General features: G+C 47.5%; 1 protein-coding gene across 1 annotated transcript in view; it reads right to left on the bottom strand.

Moving 5' to 3' along the window:
- Positions 1-21,704, bottom strand: part of SUPT4H1 (SPT4 homolog, DSIF elongation factor subunit) — a 118,900-nt gene that overhangs the window by 9,763 nt on the left and 87,433 nt on the right. The window contains exon 4 of the mRNA XM_085649735.1: positions 1,971-2,024. Within this exon, the coding sequence (XP_085505861.1) occupies positions 1,971-2,024 (54 nt within the window). The remainder of the gene's footprint in view (positions 1-1,970; positions 2,025-21,704) is intronic.

Below are 21,704 nucleotides of genomic sequence, written 5' to 3'. Positions count from 1 at the left end.
AGAGGCAAAATAATTATATTGATACAAAAGGGGATTTTTCCTCCCTTTGGTATCAATATAATTATACGTTACACATCGTGGTGGTAACATCACCACATTCCGTAAAGGGGGTAAAACAATTGCTCCAAAGGTTGAAGCATTCCCACACGTGAACTCTCCCCTCGCACTCCTGGTTCGGCCCCATGAAGCTTTCGATAAAAATGGGCAAACTAATCTCGTCTGCCTTACCCGGGGAGGGTGTCCCCAAGCTTGCTGAAATCAGCGCTATGCCCTTACGTGCAGCGTCATGTAATTCAGTCATGGCTCTACTTGTTCACTGGAGAAAGGTTCCTAAACAGGCCCAACCAGCTAGTGAGGCAGATGGTGATCGCCAACCAGATGTAATGAGAACATGGCTACAGCTAGGAGAGCGCCGTGCTCACCATCGGTACTCTCAATCTGTGTCCGATGTCTGCCCAGCACCTGCTGAGCATGCAATGCAGTCCTCCACTAGCGAGCATGGGGGCATACATGCAGCAGCAAACAACAGGTGGGGCGACGGGCGAATTTGTAACCCACTGACAGGCACTAAATAAAAACAGCAGTGCCATTAGGCTCAAATCCAAAGCGCTCAATCATGGTACGTTTGATGATTGAGAGTTCTGGAGTTGAAACTGAAGGCACAGTGAGTTTCTCAAAATGGCTTTGAGTGAGTTAAATTAAAATCGGCAGTCAGTTGGAGAATCCTCCAGCACAGGTAGGAAACTGAGCCTCGTCCAGCCCAATACCAATCTTGGCGCTGCTCTCATACTGCTCAGGCAGAATGAGAGTAGCACCATGATTGGCTGGCGCACGCTAGTTCGACACTCCTTGAAGCACTGGGAGCCTGTGCATTCTCCACTAAGCTGTAGAGGACAGCTTGGGTTGGAGTGTGTAAAGGGCACATGTCAGACAGGCCGTCCGTCGCAAGACAGCTGGCCAAAGTGACATGCGCACTTTAAACTGAAGTGCACACTATTCCTCCCTGTGGCTGCCCCGCCCTCAGACTTGGCTGTTGCCAGCAAAAAAAAATACAATTTTAATAATAAATCTCCTTTATTACCAATTTACTTTTTGTTTTTCCTTCTCTCCAGCAAAGGGGCGACGCTCCTCCACTCTCATGGTAGCACCACCAGTGCATACATGGCAACCAGCACACCGTAGAACCCCAGCCCTCACTCTTTCCAAGTAGTGTGGGCGTTCATGGCTCTTTCGAGCCGCAGACCCGACTGCAAAGATGGCACATGGTTGGGTAGGTGGCCCCTCTGCACTGCTCGCATAAGTGACTCCAATGGCTCTCACTCAGGGTCTCTGGGCTGTTAAGAGGCACAGGTAAGTTCACTACCACAGCACCAAGCTCTAGAATCACGGTGGGCAGCCCAGGTAAGCGCCTGAATCGAACTGTGCAGAAGGCATCCCAGAGTGACTTGGAGCTAAACCTCGCTGGTCACCATGTTTGCAGGGTTCTTGTCCATGGCCACTGCGTCAGGACATGTTTGCGCGCATGCGTGATGATGCGCGCATGTCATCACGCAGCTACCGCTCTAGTGTCATGATGCATACTCACGTATCACAATGCTTGAGAACACATGGGGTGTATTTTGCCAATAATTTTCAGCATCAGTGATAATTTACTCCACTTTTTTCCTGGTGATCAAGAGCATCGGCAAAAAGCACTATCAAAGTATTGCATCGCATCGCATTGTCAAGCCAAAAGACGAGACCAGTTGCTTGTAATCACCTAGCATAGGCATACGGGCAGATACCAAGGCAAATGCGCCCACTGTGAGATGCCTAAAGGGAACAGACTGGTAATTTTTTCAAACTGTGGATTGAAAGCCTGAAAGTCAGCTGGAACTACTACCAGCTGCAGAATTAGTGGCCAGGTATAACAGCCTGAAAGCAGAGTAAAGAAAAACATGGGTGCAGGTGCCCCTGAACAGGAAACTTACCCTGTGGCAGACGGCCAGTGATAGACACAGCATACACGCCTGGTTTAAAAGTACCTGCAGTGGCAAAAAGAGAGAGAAACTGGAATTGAGTCAGAATTGACAAGATTATTAAAAACTGAAAAACTCTGCACCTCCATTATTTAGCAGCTCCTTAAAAATCTATTTTCAAAACGAATATAGAGGTCTTCTATTCTTCCATTTTCGTAAACTTTAACTTAGCTAAAGAGCTCCTGATAGCTCGGTTTATTTTTCTAAAATAAAAAATCCTAGCTTCTATGGAAGACTCATCACCTCCCCAACCTAACTCTTGTTCATTCCTTCCTAGGTAAAATAGGCCAATCTGCCCTTTGTACCCATTTTCACAGCTGGCATTCTGTATGTGTGGATCTCTTCCGCACCATTCTCCTGCCAACCCCAATCCAATACCTCAGGGATGACGTGAACTACTCCTGCTGCTTCATGTGTGCCAGGCCACGGCTTTAGAAGAAAGGGTTCTGGATTTCAGAATGGATGGCATTCTACCGACTCTATTACTGTTCCCAGGTGGCAACCAAGTTTAGAAATCAGCAGGTGAGTACCACGGCAGCTACAAAAAAGGAAGCAACCCCATTTTAAATAGCATCAATTTTTCAACTGCACTCCCTCCACAGTACACAAACAAGCACTGGCAAAACAAATAAACTTGCCACAGAAACAACAGACCTATCAGGAGGAGTGTGGCTCAATGGTTAGAGCGGCAGACCCTGAAGCAGAGTTCTGGCCAGGGACCAGGGTTCGATTCCCACCTCGGCGGGGCTCGGGCTCAATTTCCTCGGACCCGTCTATTCTCGCCTCGGTGCCTATTCTAATCACGGGCCCCACGCTGCAACTCTGGGCAATAGCTTGCTTAGCCTCCACACCGGCCCCAACAGCGCTAAGGATGCCTGGCTTCACCCTGGGGGTGCCCAGGAGTGGACACTTCACAGGGAAAGCCAGGAGGGGTTCCACAGCAGTATGAGTATCAGCGCCAGGAAACCGCAAAGGCGACACCGCAAGGTGGCCGTCTGTAAGTACCTTGACATTTACATTTAATTAGTGCACCCCACTTGCCGTGTTCTTATTGGGACCTTCATTCGATGGCGCTCCCGTTCTGTCCCTGCCTGCAGCTGCTTTTATAAACAGCAGTGGGAGACGGCAGATTCAGTCCCTTTTGCACTTCCACACAGGTTCGCAGAAATAGGACATACAATGCTGGGAGTTTACAGCATTCGGTGTACTGACAGCCCTTCTTCCCTTTCCACAAACCACGATGAATACAGTGCCCTTTTGAGTGAAATATCCTCCATGAAGAGCTTCATGGAGTCCAGTAGCTGGGGGTTCCAATTAATTTTTATTACATCACTAGTTTCGCAACCTTATTCACACTGACTAGCTTCAAACTATTATTGTCGGGGCCGTAGCAACACAGGAGGACGCAATGATGAGGCAATGAGAACTACATTTTGCAGCAAGAAATGGGGAATTATGCAGCATGATGCGCGCAATTTTTCTAGTAATCGGCTACTTATGCAGCACATAGTGCAATATGTGGGTAGTGTTGAAATCCATAACTATGTGGAAAATGCCCCTCCTCCCAGAAATGCAAGCATTATGAACTGCAAAAGGCAGCGGAAGAGCAAATGTCCTCCCCATTCAAACACAAAAAAACGTAAGTCATAAGCAGTAGCAGCGAAAGCTCACAGTACACAAAACGACAGGGACACCGCACGATTAAAATACAGCACAGGCCACAAAAATTCGGTACCATCCTCAAAACACAGAAACTGTTCGACAATGGCGGCAGCAAAACAAACTACTCATTCACACAATACAGCATGGAAATGCAGCTGAAGCTTGGCCCTACGCAAAGCACCGCACGGACAAGTTCAGTTCCTCAGACTCCTCGCAAGGTTTCTATCGATTATGTTGTGCCATCGTGCGCGTGAACATACAAAATACTTCCACTGGTGCCACTAACTCAAGCCATTTCATTCGTTAATGGTTACTTCTAGAGATTAGGAGACAGCGCCCCCAAGCTGAGTACAGCTGCAGATGCTTCCTAAAACCGGCCAAATTGTTGTTGCTGGGGTCATCTGAATATGTTGGTGGCGTGTAAACGACGATTCACGCTTAGCTACTGAGGTAATGGGTGTACCCCACTTCAATACTACAATCTACCTATCTATACCTATGAGCAGACTAGGCACAGCCGCTTCACTGGACATTGCTCTGTCACTAGTGCCCACTCGAGACGTTTAGAAGCATGGGACCACCGGAATGCATGGCCATTTTCAGAAAGGAGTAAGCGGAAAATGTATGTGGTGTTCAGGAAGATCCTTTTGTTCCACGTATATCAGACACAATAGACCTCTATGCCAATACCGTTTGCTCTTGGCTAAGTGTTTTTTTTTTTTTTACAACATTCGTTAATGCGGTCTGGGGTGATGTTTCACCTCACTGGCACTAGTTCAACACCCTAATACCGAAATAGTAATTTGAATAAGACCAGTTAGCTTTTGCAAAAGGGTGGCACTTTTTTCAAAGTAACTTTTGGTCAGTTTGAGCTAGGTACTTATTTTTGTGGACATCGTCAAATTATGAAGTCAATTGTGCAGCAACAGTGGCGTCCCTAAAATTGATGACGCAAACCCATTCTTTAGCAACAATGACGGCTCTATATGTAATTTTTCCGGCACGCAATGGGCTACGCATAAAATAATAATTTATTGCCACCGAAACGCGTCGACGGCCCTTTTTTTGTTCGTCTAGGTTATATTCACAGAACTGTCCATATCCAATTGCAATATCTGTTAGATTTCTTTGTAAGGGACGGATTCTTAATGAAATAACCATTTTATGATGATTTGAATGCTTTTCACATATGTTACTGTCTCTTGTGCACTGCGTTTGTAATTTTTAATTGTGACATTACTACATCACTATATTTTTATGTTTCTCGAAATCAATTTTTTTTTTTTTTTTTTTTAATAAAACTGTATTTTGATGTACTTGAGTGGTTCACTAAATGTGCTTGTGAATAGTTGTTGGGGCCCATAGTTTGGGTTTATGTGAGATCCTTGAAGATTGGTCGAGTCCTAAAAGATCTGAGTGGGAATGAATGACATGTGGTAATCCTATTAGGTCCAAGAGAGCCTCTCTTGAATTGTACTATGCATAAAAGAGGCAATCTTGAAGAGTTGTGCAAAACATAAATATCCATATGTTCACTGAGAATACAAAAAGGTAAAAGGGAAGTTAACGTTAGCTTCGGTTATAAATCCGTACCGTGTTTAAATCTTCAGAAATGCATTAAAAAAATATTTTGTGAAAGTGCAGTTATGGTTACAAATTAAGACAGAAAAATCTCTGGAATTCACAAGTTAAGGTCAGGGCTGTAATCCATAACTCGGACTTGAAACTATAAGTTGCTTACTTTAGGAAGGTGGATATCTGACTATGGTTACCCCCAACTTTTTGCCTAGTGTCTAGCTGGTTTTTCGCCTTAGTTGGCCTGAGATCCTGCCATTCAGGGTCTCAGGCTGTCTGCTCTCTCTGTAAAATGGACTCCATGTACCCTAGGTACATAACCAATTGGTAAGGATCACCTTATTGGACCCTGTACAGTGTACCCTAGGTACCCAGGGCATAGGTGTACCCTAGGCCTCCCAGGGGCTGCAGCATGTATTATGCCACCCCTGGTCTGGCCTTCCATTTTGACACAACTGGCTGATCACTCAGCTGGGGCAAGGTCGTGTAATCACCCCTTGCTTAGGTGTAGTATTCCTATACCTAACTTACACATAGACACATGTGTACCTATCAGTCACTCCTATGGCAGGCCTTGACAATCCTGGAGGCAGAGTGCTTGGTAACATGTGAGATGGTGCTCTAGCATGAGCTGAGCCTGTCTGCAGCTTTCGGAACCATGTCCTTATAGCTGTTCTATGATATAGCCTACCATATACTCTTAAAGTGCCTTATAATCTTAGACGGTTATGGTAACTGTGGTTTGGCTTTATCAAAACATGTCGTGTAAGGTGTCTAACACTGTGGAATAATACCCCCATGCCATTTCTGGACATGAGAATATTATTCCCCCCTTCTAGAGGGAAAGACATGTTAAAATCATACTTCAACTGTTAGCCTCTGACCAAAGCCTCAGCATCACAAAATGGATGCTGCTGCCACGACACAAGTCTGACCTCCTGCAGCTGGGAGTGATCCCAGCCAGGGAGGCCTGGACAATAGGTTTCCTGCTTGGGGAGGTGCTAGCACCTCCCCAGACAGCCTTTAGTGTATTGGGGCAGGGTGGGCTGAAAGGAATGAGACATGCCTGGGGCACACAAGGTGTTCCTGGCATAGTCCAGTTCAAACCGGCGCTGGGGCACTCCAGCCCTAGCTCTGGCGCGAAACTGGACAAAGGGAAGTGGGTGTAACCACCCCCTCCCAGGTCCCACCCATAAGGCGTGACCTAGCAGGTATCCCAGCCCCCCAGATTAGTATAAGAGTGGGAGTTGGGCCTCAAGACTTTAGATTATCCTGAACCTGCAAAACTGAACAGAAACTCTGGACCTTAGACATTCGACGAAAGAAGAAGACTGAAGAATCTCCCTTGTAGCCAAGGAGTGGCTACCCTGTGCAAACAGGCACCATCAAGAGCCTACCCTTTGCTTTGCCCACGTTCTACGAGGAACCGACAGCAGAGCCCGACCAGAGCCTTGACTTCCAGACTTCTCCGACCCTGATCCACATCAAAGCTGAGATCCGTGGAGGCGACGAGCGACGTGGGACCGGCTACCTGGAAAAAGTGGCTAGTAACTTAAAGCGCAGCTTCTGAGGTACCCTCGAAGTTGTGCACCGGGGATTGAGAAGCCCCAACCCCAAGCACCATCTGCACCGAAGATCAGCCCCCCACACTCCACGAGTCCTGCGTGGGGCCCTTCAGCATTTTCCTGCTTGCCGCGTCTGTCCGGTTGCTTGCCCGCTGGCTGGTGGCCTTTGTGACGACGCACCCTGAAATCTTCTGCGCTGGTTTGGCTCCTCCAGACTGGCTCCCGCTTCTCTGCAAAGAAGAAGCACCCCAGACCTTCCTGGTCTGCACCAGAAGCAAGTCCTTCGTTCTTCGTGGGTTCCGCTTACCAAGGCTTGGTGAGTCCTAGTCCAACTTCGACGCCGCCGACAAGAGCCTTCGTGGGACAGCTCGCCTCCTGGTCCTGGTCGTCCGACGCTTCCTGGTCCTCCTGGCTGCAGCGACAAGCTTCACCTTCACCTGCAATCTTCACGACATCGCCTGGTTCCTTCCTGGTTCCACGTGGTCACTGGCTAGTGACCTGGACTCTGTCCCTTCTGCTTGCAGGTTTCTTCTCTTCTTGATCCCAGCCTTGGGATCCACCGGACACTCTTCACTGACTGCCTGTCAGCATCTTTCTTCAGGCATCCATAGGAGTCGACGACGAAAACGACGCATCTTCACCCCTATGCACCCGCAGCCTGTGGGCTAGGTAACTTGGGTACTCCGGTGCTCATCAGGATAGTGACTATCCTAGTGTCTAGTTTTCAAGTCTCAACTTCCTAGCTACTCCGGAAGTGTCCTAAATCTACCGTTTTCTAAACTGTACTATTGCTATTGACTTTTACGCATTACGCGTGAATGTTTCCACTCTGCACACGAATCCCGTGGGCCTCCCACTTCCTAACTAACGCTAGTGTAGTGTAGCCCCAGCGATGGCCTAGGCCTATTCTATTTCCGTGACAGTGGTTCTTATACCACTTACTTAGTATATGGTTTGCGTGGCCCCTAGGGCCTAACTGTATTACTTACCTGTGTGACTTAATGTATGCTTAAATAAGACTGTGTTGTACTTACCTCTAATCTCATAAAGAGTGCTGAGGGTTTGACTAGAATAAATACACTTTATTTTATATATATATCTGTTGTGGTGTCCTTTCATTTGGTATTCAAGGGATTATAGATGGTATCACAGCTGGCTTCACATGCCATTCAGAGTTTAGCCTAAGACTGCTCTTGTCCATGCTACCACTAGGATAGCTGGTCTATAAGGTTGACTTTACAACCAATCACCATAAGGGTATTTGGACTGATATAAGGTGTACACTAGAACTAGTGACATCATACATCAGGCCAACTTCTCACACTTACCAAAACACAAGGTCCTGTGTGCCATCTACCACCTGGTTAGTTGCTAGGTATGGCCTTCGGCACGGTTGGTAGGATGTGTCCAGCGGACTTCACGGGCTGCCCAACAAAGTCTAACCCACTCCCCTCCCTCAAAATGGGTTTGCAGACCCTCTTTCTGGATTCAGTGACATTGAGCACTGCAAACCCAGCTCCAGGGGCCATAAACATAACAGCAAATCCCCCCCCCCCCCTTTACATTTTTTAAACCAGGGCTAGTCCCCCTCCCTTTTATGGAGTCATCATTTCTTTTTCCAAGACGTGGAGACCGAGACACTTGTCCCCACGCTGTAAAGACTGGCACCTTTTTTTTAATGCTGTTTCAGCCAGCCACTCAGATTATTTCCGGTCTGGGAGCTCAGCTTTATTTTCGCAGGCCCGAAATGGAAGAGAGGAAGAAAAGCTTCCTCAGCCAATCAGATATGAATTTTTTTTTTTTTTTTAAATGGAGGTCCCCAAATCGTCTGTGTAGGAAGCTAGCTTCCATTATAGTGTAATAAAACGAAGTAACACTGTGAAGAGAGTCCAGTGGGTCCCAATTGGATTACAGAGGCTAAAGTCGATGATACGAACGCTCCCTTTTGTGGTAACGTGGGTGACCAGTGAGGCCCATGAGAGAGTAGTGCTAAGTATTTGTTATACTCACGGAGGCATAAACGAGACACAATAAAAGAAATCCGAGACCTATTTAGAAAAATAACAAGTCTTTTCATATATATTTTCAAACCAAGAACTAAGTTTAAAGGCAAATACTGTATTTATAGTAAATGTTCAAAGATAAGCAAATAGTTCAAAGTTGCGCACAATTACGCACCATACAATCCCAAGGGAGGTAAAAGCAGGTAGGTAAAGCACACAGTACAGGTCGTTATAAAAGGTTCACATTCCGGGTGGCAGAACACCATGGTCCAATGTTCTACCAACATTTAGTCGGGAGTATCCCGAATTTCGCCTGGAGCAGGGAGTTGGTAGCTGACGCTACGGAGAAGGGGGCCCTCTAAAGACTGGCAGCACAAGGAGACTTGCGGGCAACTTCAGAGAGCTCCTTAACAGGGGCTGAGGGTCGCAAAGGCAGCAGAAACACGGGAGCACAGTTGGTTTGTCGTTACCCAGACCAGGCAAACTGGATGCAGAGCAGGTAGGTTGGCCGGCCTCGTGTTCAGGGGCCAACAGCTGGCAGGGGCAAATTTACGAAGGCCGGACCACTCTTGAAATAGGTTTCAGGGGTCTTGATGTCCTTCAGCAGCTGCTGGACTGTGGTATAGGTGGAGTCCCAGTTGGACTCTTCGAAATCTGTCTTAGGTGCAGGGCGTCCCATACTCCTGGAGTTGGTACTGCATGGCTGCAATTGGTCCTGGTGTCGCCATACTCAAAGGGAGAAGAGCACAGATCAGACCTATTAGAGTACAAGTACCGCTTCCTCCTCAGTTGCTACACCGGTTGGGTAGGAGAGCTGCAAATCAGTGGACCGGACTCTAATTTCGGTGCCTGCAGTCGAGTAGCTCCTCTACGCCAAGGGGGTTCTTGGGCAGCTTGCAAAGGCTGGTAGGCGGGGAGTCAGGGGGTCGGGGTGACATCTTTCACTAGCTGGAGAGGCCTGGCTCGTATTTCAAAGGCAGCATGGCCTTTGAAGCTTACCGCCCTGGAAGGCCGGACCGTGGGAGCGAAATTTCTCACCCCAGAAGGCCAGAAACAGGTCTAGTGGTGGCAGGCTGGTTGAGACCATTCAGCCAACACACTAGTATTCGGTAAGTTATCAAAGTGGCACCTCTAAGGTGCCCTCTGCGTGCATTTATTATTAAATCCAGCACTAGTATCAGTGTGGGCTTATTAAGATGAGGTGTTAAGTACCAAATACCTTGGGAGATAGTGAAGCCATCATGTAGCTGGGGAACTCGTAATCACGAGAGTCCAGCCCAGGAACTCGTTAGGGCTTCACCGTGCACTGGTAATATCTAAAGGGTGAACTTAGATATTTCTAGAACATATCCATTGTTGCAGATATGCCCTCACATAGGTATAGCGCGAGCCTGCCTTAGGGCTTTAAGGCCTGCTGTAGGGGTGACTTACCTATACAACACGTAGTGCTGGCAGGCATGGCACACAGGAAGATGTGCCATGTCAAGAGAGAAAACTAGATAGCTTTGGTGACTAGGCCTGAATGACCGCACATATGTTATAGGTATCCTGTATCAAGTACACAGCATATGAAAAGACAACATTTCAAGGTGGTGCTAATATGCTAAGCACCCAGTTACCATAGGTGCTAGTGAAACAGACCCAATAGGGTATCTTTGCAATATACCGAACAAGGCGGCAAGCAAACGAGCACACACTGATCAGTGCAATTTAAAAGTCCAACTCGTCTTGAGTTAATCAATTGTTTCGTAAAAAAAAAAATCCAATCCACTGAAGTTTTATGTTCTTCTTTTACTTCAAAAATGACAGTCACAGGTATAGAAATCCAAAACACTGCAGCCGACAAGTGTTTCGTCCCCCAGACATTTGCAAGGCTCAAGGACAATAAAAATTACTATGAGATGTGGGTTCGTCTCACAGACTCCGTAATAGTATCTAAATGCATGCAAAAACCTTTCAAAAATATCACAGTCTTAAACAGTGCAGACACCAATCCTCTACTCCTGTCTGTTTCCCTTGGTATCAGGAAACATGATGTTCATTTGGGACCTTGATAAATCCGCTAGTAGCTTGCCTCCTGGCACTGTCCTGACAACACACATAGAAAACTATTAAATGGATTTACACCAAACCAAGCAAAGGCACATCTCGAGTAATGTTCTACGTTACTCAATAAGTGCCAAGTTTCGGGTAATTCACAAAACTTACCATGCTGAACACAAACTTGGTAAAAAAAAATTTGGGAAAGTTTAATGCTGATTTGAACACAAAAAAATGTCCTTCGAAAGAAAAGTGTGGCCTACTTTTAACTATAGAGGCGGTATTGCGAACTTTGTCACAAATATCCATGATTAGGTGTTCTAATTGCACAAAAATGTATAAATTATATATATAAAACTTCGCAGAAACCTGTGAAATATACAACTATTTCACAGTCCACATTTGTAGGAAGCTGGCTTTTTATGAAGTATACCAAAACGAGGTACTCCAAGTATAAAGTCCAGACGACCCTTATTGGTTTTCAGTGAATAAAAACGAATAATTCCAAATGCTGCCTTTTGCGGTGGTGTGGGCAAGCAGTTTAGGCTCATAAGAGGGTAGTATTAATGTATTTGTTGAACACAGAGTCAAAACACGAGAGACACTTAAGAAAAAACTCGAGACCAATTTTGAAAGAGACTATTTGTTTTTTAAACACCAAGAAATTCGTAAATAGGCAAGTACTTTTCCTAATAGCAATCTTAGCAGGTAAGTAAAATGTTCATTCAAATGCATTTTTACTCGGTAATGCTCCCTTACGGAGAAAAAGGCATATGCTTCATGCGGTTATTTGCAAACAATTCCCAGGGGTCCCTTTAGGACTTAAGGTGTAAGGGGCCAAGGTCCAGATCACCAGCAGTTTGGATTTACCTGCCCTGGAATGTCTGGGTACAGAGGTGCTGGGCTGGCGGGGTGGGAGGTGGTTTGGGGGGGCGGGCCTAGTCGGTTGGGGTCCTGGGACCAGGGGAGCACCACTGGTTGTTGTGGACGTGGGCCAGGGAGCTAGGGTGCAGAGTGTTTTTAATTGACTGATGCTCGTGGTTCAAAGGCACACACTTATCTTGGTTAGACCTGCAAAGGGAGACAAAACAGGACAGCTGGGCCACTCTGTGCTGGCCTCTGCAGTGCCGACTTTCCTAGTCAGCTGATCGGTCTCTGCGGCATTGGGGTCTGGACTGGACTCAAACCAACTTTGGTTGCAGCAAGGGGTCCAGTTCCCTGGGTACTGGTGCAGGAAGGCTTCGGTTTGTCCTGGCATCTTCTCAATTGATGGGGAGACTGCTCTTATCTCTAGATGCTCAGAGACTTCTTCCTGGGCTGTTGCTTCATTGGTGGGCCCGGTAAACAGAAGATCAGTAAACCAGACTTTGCAGTTGGTGCATGTAGGCAGTCTTACTTGTCTGTGGGTCGTGGAGGTGCTGGTCTGACCCTTTCTCTGGCGCAGTGCTTGGTTTCCTGGTTGTCCGGTCTCCCGCCGCCGCTCCTAAATCTACAGCGGTCGCGGAGCGGACATTGGACTACAATACCCAGATCCCCTAGCGGCAGGAAGTCGCCGCCGACGCCGTATTTTCGCGCCAGGAGGCGCATAAGAGTCGCCTCTGACTCCCGCCTTGCGGGACGCGCGCGGGCGGCGCCGGGAGAAGCCCGGGACAAGGGCGGGCCCTCTGTAGCCCTCAGGAGCCGAAGGAGGCCGGGCCGGGCACACCCCCTTAACATTTGCTGGTACTGTTCACAAACATTGTTTCGTCTTATATGACACCGTTGGACTGTCGGACTGTGATATATCCTCTTTTGTAGCGTTGCATATGTCCATACAGCGGTGTTTTTAAACAAGTTACATCGATATGGCTGATTGTGCTAATAGGGGTACACTTGATGGTTATTTATTGAAAGTTCCCACGGGCTCAGATCGTGAGGCAACACTTGCTGAATTAAGAGTGAGGCGTCGTAATTCTATTGAACTGATTAAAAGCACGCCTTCACTCACGAGCCCACAGCATGTGGTAACTACTCCAGTTGTGAGTGGGTATTCTCCTAAAGATACTCCACTCCCTTCTGGTAAAAATGATTCAATCGTACAACCCCAAAGTGTATGTGTTGTTGAGACATTGATTGATTTATCCCCAACTGTTTCACATACATCCCCGAGCCAAACTGCTGAGCCAGCAGTTTGTAATGGGTCATCACAAGCCGGTAAGACCCCATCCCACAAGGCTAATCCATCTAGGCAATTTAAATCAACGGGTCCTTTGCCTAATAAACGGAGAAAGATAGATCCTGATTTGTCAAAGAATAGAAAGACAAAACGTAGCCGCAATTCTGGTATGGCACTCATTGATAAAGATCCTACTCATTGTGCAGTTAAATTATCTTCTCCTGGTAAGCTTACATCCTGTCTCTCAAATAACATAAATGTTAAAGAGTTAATGGGTAATATAGATCAGTTATTGAAATCCCTTCTGTTACCCGTTGTTGATAGCTTAAAAGCAATTGAAAAAAGGCTGGAGAAAGTGGAATTCTTAATGAACAGTAAAACGGAATCAATTGTGGGTTTTTGTACATCGCACACAGTACCTTCCGTTGGGCCAGGTTCTGTTGAAACACCTTATGTTGCTCCACCTCTGGAGACCACTTCCCAAATTCAGCCGAGTACCAGTAAGCTAACCTGCACAAATGTATATGGCAATATAATGCAACCCACTACTTCGAATAATACCAGTAATTACTTGGGAGATAATGTTTTGCCACAAAATGGCCCGACGAGTGACAGAAAAGGTTATAAGTCAGCTCCTATTATCAAACCACATCGAGCTTCCTTTATTAACCTGCCACCGGAAGCTGTCCCCCTTGTGGTAGTTCTTGCGGGTGTTCCTAAAAAACGGCACAACAGAGGAATATTCTCAGCTAAAAAACAAGGTGATTCACTGGCTTGCCCAGAACCGCCCTCTTCCATCACATATTAATGGGGATATTCTTCATGTACGGCGTTTACCCTGGCTGGGAAATACACAAAAAAAGATAGATGGAGATATTATTTTAATTAACTTCAGGGACCCTAGAGCTGTCAGTCATATTCTTAATTGGCATATTAATTACACAAGATCTTCTATTACTACTTGGGAACTGACTTTTTTCTATCCAAGAAGTGAGATAGTTCCCAATATTAACTTTGAGGCTCCACTTCTTAACCAATTTAACCCTCCTATCCCGCTCAGAAATCGTTATGAGGCACTAGCAAGTCTTGAGGATGTGGACTGACTTGATAGCCCTAAAGCTCCCCCTTTGGCCCTTGAACAGCCATCCTCCGATACACTTCTAGCTTCTAGTGACCCAAGCAAGCCAGTATTATTACAAGCAAGCTCAGATACTTTTAATGGCTATCCCTCTGCCCCAGATATTTCACCACCTGTTGACAGTTTGGTTGGTACCAAGACTGTCATGGGGAACCTATTCTCCTGGAATATTGCTGGTTTATCCTCTAAAATGGATTCTGAGGATTGGATAGTTTTTGTTAATTGTTACGATTTGTGCATATTCCAGGAGACTTGGCTTTGTGAACCTCTTTTTGTGCAGGGATACCTGAATTATTAGGTGCCTGCACTAAAAGGACCGAGAGGAAGACCAATGGGGGGGGACTAACTATATGGGTCCGCCAGATTCTAAAATTAACTATTAAAGTTGTAGAAACTAATAATCGAGATATCCAACTAATTAAAGTGAACCTAGAAAATTTAGGTATGCTGGATATTTATAATATCTATGTCCGGAGTAATAGGGGAGGGAGCCTAGAGACTCTAGCAGTCTTGAGCCGCCTTCTTGACACCCACTCTCCAAATAACAACATTGTCATTGCAGGCGATTTTAACAGAACATTTGAGCCATTGATCAATGAAGACAATCTTTTTGGGGAGGAAGAGGATTGTCAATGGGGAGTCCCCAAACTAGAGCTCAAACCGGTTGTGCGTTGGACCAGTGATGTCATAGCCCTAAACTCCATCTGCTATGAGAAGGGCTTAAGAGCTCTGAATGGAAGGTCTAACAGTGACAGGAATGGAGCCCAACACATTTGACAATGGGCGTTACAGTAGTCGAATTGACTACGTTTTATGTAGTCTTAGTTTGTGGCCCTCAATATGAGACATGGAGGTTGTTGGGAGAATTGAGAGTGACCATAATCCTTTGTGTATCACGCATGTAGGCAAGTGGCTCCTCCACTTCAAAGGAGATGATGACGGCTTGGCGAACTGTTGGAGGCCCTCCGAGGGTTTTGGAGGATGCACAGCTGCAGTTAGAGTCGGAGGTTGCAATTGTAGGAACAGAAGTATGTGGGCAGGCAGGGTTTGGTGCCAAATTTACCAACTGCCTGCAGTTCTTGCTTCTTCGCCTCTTCTTTGTCCTCTTCTTTTTTCAGTCAGTCGAATCTAGGATCCTGGGGTCAGGACTCCAATACTCAATTTAGAGGCGTTAAGGGGAGTGAAGGGCCAATGGGCTACATACCCTTTGGCCACAACACCCCCTAAAGGACCACTTGCTGTAGGGAAAGGCATAACCCACGCCCCTGCCCGTGGACTGAGCAGCAGGACCGGTACGTGGCCAGATAGTGTGTGTGGTAGATGCTTTATCGAATGAAGCTATGAGATCACATTGGGAGCAAGAAGCCAGTAGTCCAGTCAGCTCCAAGTGTTGTGTGGGGCGGAATAGTGGGTGTACGCTACTTGTGTGGGATAGTGATGTCGCCAAGCATCGGTCAGCCAGTATGCTTCCCTAGGATCTGTCAGTGTACTTATGGCCCTCGGTTTTGTATCAGGAGTGGTGGTTGTACAGTCCATTTGGGGATCAAGTATTATATTGAGGTCGCCCCCCTATGCATATCTGGTCCGCTTCCATATAGTCCATTTGTTTCAGGAGGTCATAGTAAAAATATGGATGGTCAATGTTTGGGGGCATATACATTTACTAGGAGTACAGTGTATCCCAATAAGCATCCCTTAACCAATAAATATCATTCTGCTGTGTCAACATAGCCAGCGAAGGATCTATGAAGGCCCCAGCTTGGGGCAAAACCAGAAGGCATATGGGGGGTAAGTGCGTTTCTTGGAGAAAGGCAATATCAACCTGGTGTTGCTGTAGGTAATGGACTACTTGATTACATTTACGTGTATAACTCAGCCCCCGAATGTTCCAGGACATCAGTGTAATGTTTGCAAAGGGGTGAACCCTATTCTCTGTAATAAATGCCGCTTGTGGATATGTATGACGGACCTGTGTAACAGCACGTGTACGGTTTGAGCATCAATCGTAAGAACATAAATTGTAAAAGCATCCTAACAAACCTCTTCGCCACCACCCATCCCCAGATCCACTGCATTAGGGAAATACCCAAAACCCAGAAAGAAAATTGAACATTTAGAAAGGCTAAACAGTCTATACAATGTTGCAAATGCCAATGTGCAAACACACCTGGGGAGAGGCAACGCTACGCAGATTCCCCGATTCTGTATGGTATGCAATGAACAGTGTTACGAACCATAGCCATGCCTAGGGTGGCAATACTTATGCAACTGGACATTAAAATGTAGGTTAGTAGGGAGTCATTACATCACTGTGTGAGAGACCGGGTGGATTAGCCTATACTTAGCTGGTAGAGAACAGTTCCACGCTAGTCCCAGAGTCAGAGATAGGAGGGGACCGGCCCAGGGAGGGTGGTCGGTGGGACAGCCTTAATTTGGAGAAGGTGCGACAGAACTCCTGGACTGCTGTTGGTGTATCAAAATTCCATGACCACCCATCTAGGTCTACTTTCAAACTTGCTGGGTACAACATCCCATATTTCAGACCCAGTTTTCGAAGGGTGACTGACTCCTGCATATTTCCAGTGAGCATCCTGTATCATGGCAGTGAAGTCTTGGTAGAAAGATATGGAGGATCCCTGCCATTCCAGTGTTCCTTTTTCCCTGGCCAGCCGCAGCACGGTGTCCCTATCTTTGAAATGTAGAAGCCGGGCAATTATCGGTCGGGGGGGGGGGGGGGGGGGAGCGGGGGGGAGGGGTTGAGGGATAGCCTGGTTTGGGACGCGTCCCAAGTGTGCGATGCGCCCTCTCGACCACAAAGGTAGTAGTGAAGGATTTGTGGCTGAATAAGTCAATTAAGAGTTTTTCCATGAATCCATCGAGGCGGGCTGAGTCTACGGACTCGGGAAGCCCCAGTATGTGAACGTTGTAACGTCTTCCCCTGACCTTCAAGTCTTCGTTCTTAATTGCTATGGTTTTTAGAAATTTCTCCCTGCCATGTCTCTTAGTGGTCTGAGCAGAGCCATCTTCCAAGTCCGAGATCCTGCCCTCTACGGTATCCAGTGTGTTCTCATGGTGATCCAACCTGGCACCCATTTTGTCCAGGCTCTTATCTAGTGCGTCAAAGCGCATGTCCAGGGCTTTGAAACCAGCCCTGAGTTACACCATGAGAGCGTCTGTTCCTTGTGTGGCAGTATTGGGGGCACAGACACATTTCCACCCGCTGCTATTCCCGGGCCTGAAACATCAACTCCCGGGCCGGCCTCGCTGAAGGTCAGTTTCAGCTGCTTGGCGTCACCGAGGACCCCAAGCAGCCCAGGACATCCGGGGAATTGCTGACCGGCCTTACCTGGAATTAAACACTGGGCCCAATGCGGCGCTCCCCTCCATCTGAGCATTCTCCTGGGGTTGCTGTTGCCTGCTCCAGGCCCTAGGCGCCCGCGATAGGCGTGCTCCTTCCCACATGCTCCCGATATCTCGGTCAGTCCCGGGGCATGGGAATGCAAGCCCAGCCGCACAGCAGCCCTCAGCGGTCGATCACGGGGCAGGGCTGACTCCCGGCTCCTCTTAGGCCTCAAGGCCCGATGTAGTCATCAGCGTTCTTGATGGTTCCCGCACTTGCATCAATATTTCGGGCCGTTTCTGCGCCACTCATGGTAGCAATCAGTTCTGCATCTCCGCTGCCACCTTCACTAACGTAGAGGCCACCCAGGATCTCGGAGTTCGGCGGAGCTCCAGTGTTATGTGGCAATCTTGGTCGGTAGCTTGGCCACGGCCCCCCAGAATATGTAATTCACTAATTTTAATACACATTTCTACGTTTGAAAAAAAGCACCATATTCAAGCAAGCTATCGCAAAATAAACATCTAATATTAAAAAATAGTTAACAAGTAGCATGTGTAATATGGTCTTATGTGGAAATCTCAGATTCTGGTGACTTTTATAAACCACTCTATGGCCTCGTAGGTTAGGTCACAGGACATACTCAACATCAATACTTGACCATATTACACAGTCCACCCTTCACGTAAACCCCAATATCTCTTTTTATGAACAATTATATATATATATATATATTTACACACACACGCACAGACATCTACACAACATACAAAGTAATATATGACCATTTTAAACAAATAAAACATGCGAACAGATGTCTTGACTCAATCATTGTTCTGCAGTAAAAAGTACTGTGGCATATTAATGTGCACTGTGAAATGCACTGTAATTGTTGTGTGTCGCTGCAGGTCACAGGCTACACTCATCAGCTGTAGGGGGGGACGGTACGAAGGGAGCTCGGACACATGCCCCCCCTCTATCCCATCCCACTCTTAAAGACCCCTGTGTGTAGCAAGTGCAGTACATGCTTAATTAGAAGTAAAATTCTGCAGCCACAGAAACGCATAATTTCATGACCCTACACCGAGGAAAGGTCACTCAGGTTTCTTTTTAAGGATCCCCATGAATGAATATGCTACTTACCAGTATGCATCTGTTCTTGGCATGTAGGGCTGCTGACATTCATATCTGTGCATAGATCGCCGCCTAGTGTTGGGTCCGGATGTTTGCACGTTGTTGTCCTGGAAGAGTCTTCGAAGTATCCTTGGATAGGTGACTCCTCCCCTGGACTACAGTGCGCATGGGCATCCTCTCCATCCTCAGATTGTTTTTCGCCATTGTGGCAGTGATGGAGTAGATACAGAAAGTGATGACCATGCTTGCAGTAATTCTGAGAGCTGCAGCTGCGACAGGCGCCGGGGAGGAGGGAGGGCGATATGAATGTCAGCAGCCCTACATGCCAAGAACAGATGCATACTGGTAAGTAGCATATTCAGTTCGAGGCATGTGGGCTGCTGAATTCATATCTGTGCATAGAATACATAGCAGTGCCCTCTATTAGCGGCGGCTACCCGTGCCAGCTGCAGCGGTCTGAAAAAGTGTCTTGAGAACAGCCTGTCCTACAGCTGCCTGCTGTTTTGACTGCACATCTACACAATAGTGTTTTGTAAATGTGTGTGTAGTGGACCATGTGGCTGCTCTGCATATATCATGCAGGGGAATATTTCCTAGGAAGGCCATGGAAGCCCCCAACTTACGTGTTGAGTGGGCTCGTGGTGGAATAGTTAATGTGCGTTTTGCCTTTTGATAACAGATTTGAATACACTTAACTATCCATCTGGCTATCCCTGCTTTGGAGATGGCGTTACCTTTGTGGTGTGGGGCAAAGGCAACGAACAGTTGTTTTGTCTTCCTGAATGGTTTAGTCCGGTCGATGTAGTACATGAGGGCCCTCCGTACATCTAGTGTATGTAGTGCCCTTTCTGCAACAGTTTGTGGGTTTTGGAAGAAAACGGGCAGTTCAATAGTCTGATTCATGTGGAACTGCGATATTACCTTGGGCATGAATTGGGGTTGGTACGTAGTACGACCCTGTTGGCGTGAACCTGAATAAATGGCTCTTGAACGGTTAGTGCCTGGAGTTCACTAACTCTTCTTAGGGAAGTGATCGCTACTAGGAAGGCCACTTTCCAGGTAAGGAATTGAATCTCGCAGGAGTGTAGAGGTTCAAAGGGTGGACCCATCAGGCGTGTGAGGACCAAGTTGAGGTTCCACATTGGAGCCGGTGGGTGACTAGGTGGAATGACTCGTTTGAGCCCTTCCAAGAATGCTTTGATGGCAGGCACTCTGAATAGAGAGAGGTGCTGCCTGGTTTGCAGATAGGCTGATATTGCGGTCAAATGGACACGTATAGAGGTGTACGCCAGATTGCATCGGTATAGGTGTAAGAGGTAACAGATGATGTTGTGGATGGATGCGTCCAGCGGGTTGATGTCATTATTACCGCAATAAATGACGAACCTTTTCCATTTGGCTGCATAGCAAGCCCTGGTAGTGGGTCTCCTGGCCTCCTTGATGATGTCCATACAGTCAGGTGGCAGGTTGAGATAGCCAAACTCTAGGACTTCAGGAGCCAGATCGCCAGGTTCAGCTGTTGCGGATCTGGGTGCTGAACCTCTCCATGGTTCTGCGTCAAATGCGCGGGTTTGATCCGCAGCCTTTGATGCGGCACCACGGAAAGTTCGAGGAAGGTGGTGTACCACGGCTGGCGTGCCCACGTGGGAGCAACTAGGACGAGTGTCAGGGAGTGTTGTCGTAGTTTGCGAGCCACCAGCGGTATCAGCGGCGCTGGGGGAAAAGCGTACGCAAATCTGCCGGACCAGTTCATCCATATCGCATTGCCCTGCGACTGCGGATGTGGGAATCTGGCGGCGAAGCTTTGGCATTTTGCGTTTTCGCTTGTCGCGAATAGGTCTATCTCTGGATGACCCCACTGCTGGAAGTACGGTTGGAGTACTGATGGGTGTAACTCCCACTCTTGCATCTGGTGGCTGTGTCTGCTGAGCAGATCCGCCATCTGGTTGTCCTTGCCAGGGAGGTGTTCCGCCATGAGGAACATGTTCCTCTGAATGGCCCACTTCCACATGCTCTGAGCCAGATGAGACAACTGTGGAGAGTGTGTTCCTCCCTGCTTCTGTATGTAGTACATGGCAGTCATGTTGTCCGTCCGGATCAACACGACTTTGTTGCACAGATGTACTTTGAATGCCTTCATGGCCAGGAAGATTGCCATCAGTTCCAGAAGGTTGATGTGCATCTTCTTCTGTTGTGTCGTCCATAGTCCCTGCACTGTGTAGTGGAGTACATGAGCTCCCCATCCCTGGAGAGACGCGTCCGCTGTCAGTACTATTTGCGGAACAGGCTCTTGGAACGGTCGGCCCTTGCAAAGGTTTTGTGGATTCCACCAATGCAGAGAGTTGTATGCCCGACCGCTCACCAACACTAGGTCTTTCAACTGTCCTTGAGCCTGATTCCACTGACGTGCTAGGCACTCCTGAAGTGGGCGCATATGTAACCTCGCGTGCGGGACTATGAAGATGCAGGAGGCCATCATGCCTATCAACTGCATAAACACTCGCGCTGGAAGCGAGTGATTGGGTTTGAACTTGGAGATCAGCAGTTGTATGCTGTTGATCCTCACTAAATTTGGCTGAGCTGTGGCCGCCAGAGTGTCTATAGTCGCACCTAGGTACTGTTGTACGTGTGCGGGCTGGAGATGGGACTTTGGGTAATTTAGTGAGAATCCCAGACTGTGAAGAAGGTGAATGGTGCGGGACATGTGGCTTGCACATTGCTGGGCTGACTTCGCTTGAACGAGCCAGTCGTCTAGGTAGGGGTAGACGTGTATATGCTGCCTCCGTAAATGTGCTGCCACCGTAGCTAGGCACTTCGTGAAAACCCTGGGCGCTGTTGTCACGCCGAAGGGAAGGACTTTGAACTGATAGTGCTGCCCCTGAACAGTGAACCTGAGGTAGTTTTTGTGTGAGGGGTGGATGGGTATGTGAAAGTACGCATCCTTGAGGTCCAGTGAGGCTAGGAAGTCTCCCTGCTTGAGAAGCGGAAGGACTTGCTGTAGGGTGAGCATATGAAAGTGTTCTGAAAGAATGTACTGGTTCAGGGGTCTCAGGTCTAATATAGGCCTGAGCGAC

This window comes from Triturus cristatus, chromosome 3_2, assembly GCF_964204655.1.
Source record: "Triturus cristatus chromosome 3_2, aTriCri1.1, whole genome shotgun sequence".
Lineage (NCBI taxonomy): Eukaryota > Metazoa > Chordata > Amphibia > Caudata > Salamandridae > Triturus > Triturus cristatus.
This window is presented reverse-complemented; position numbering and strand designations above follow the sequence as displayed.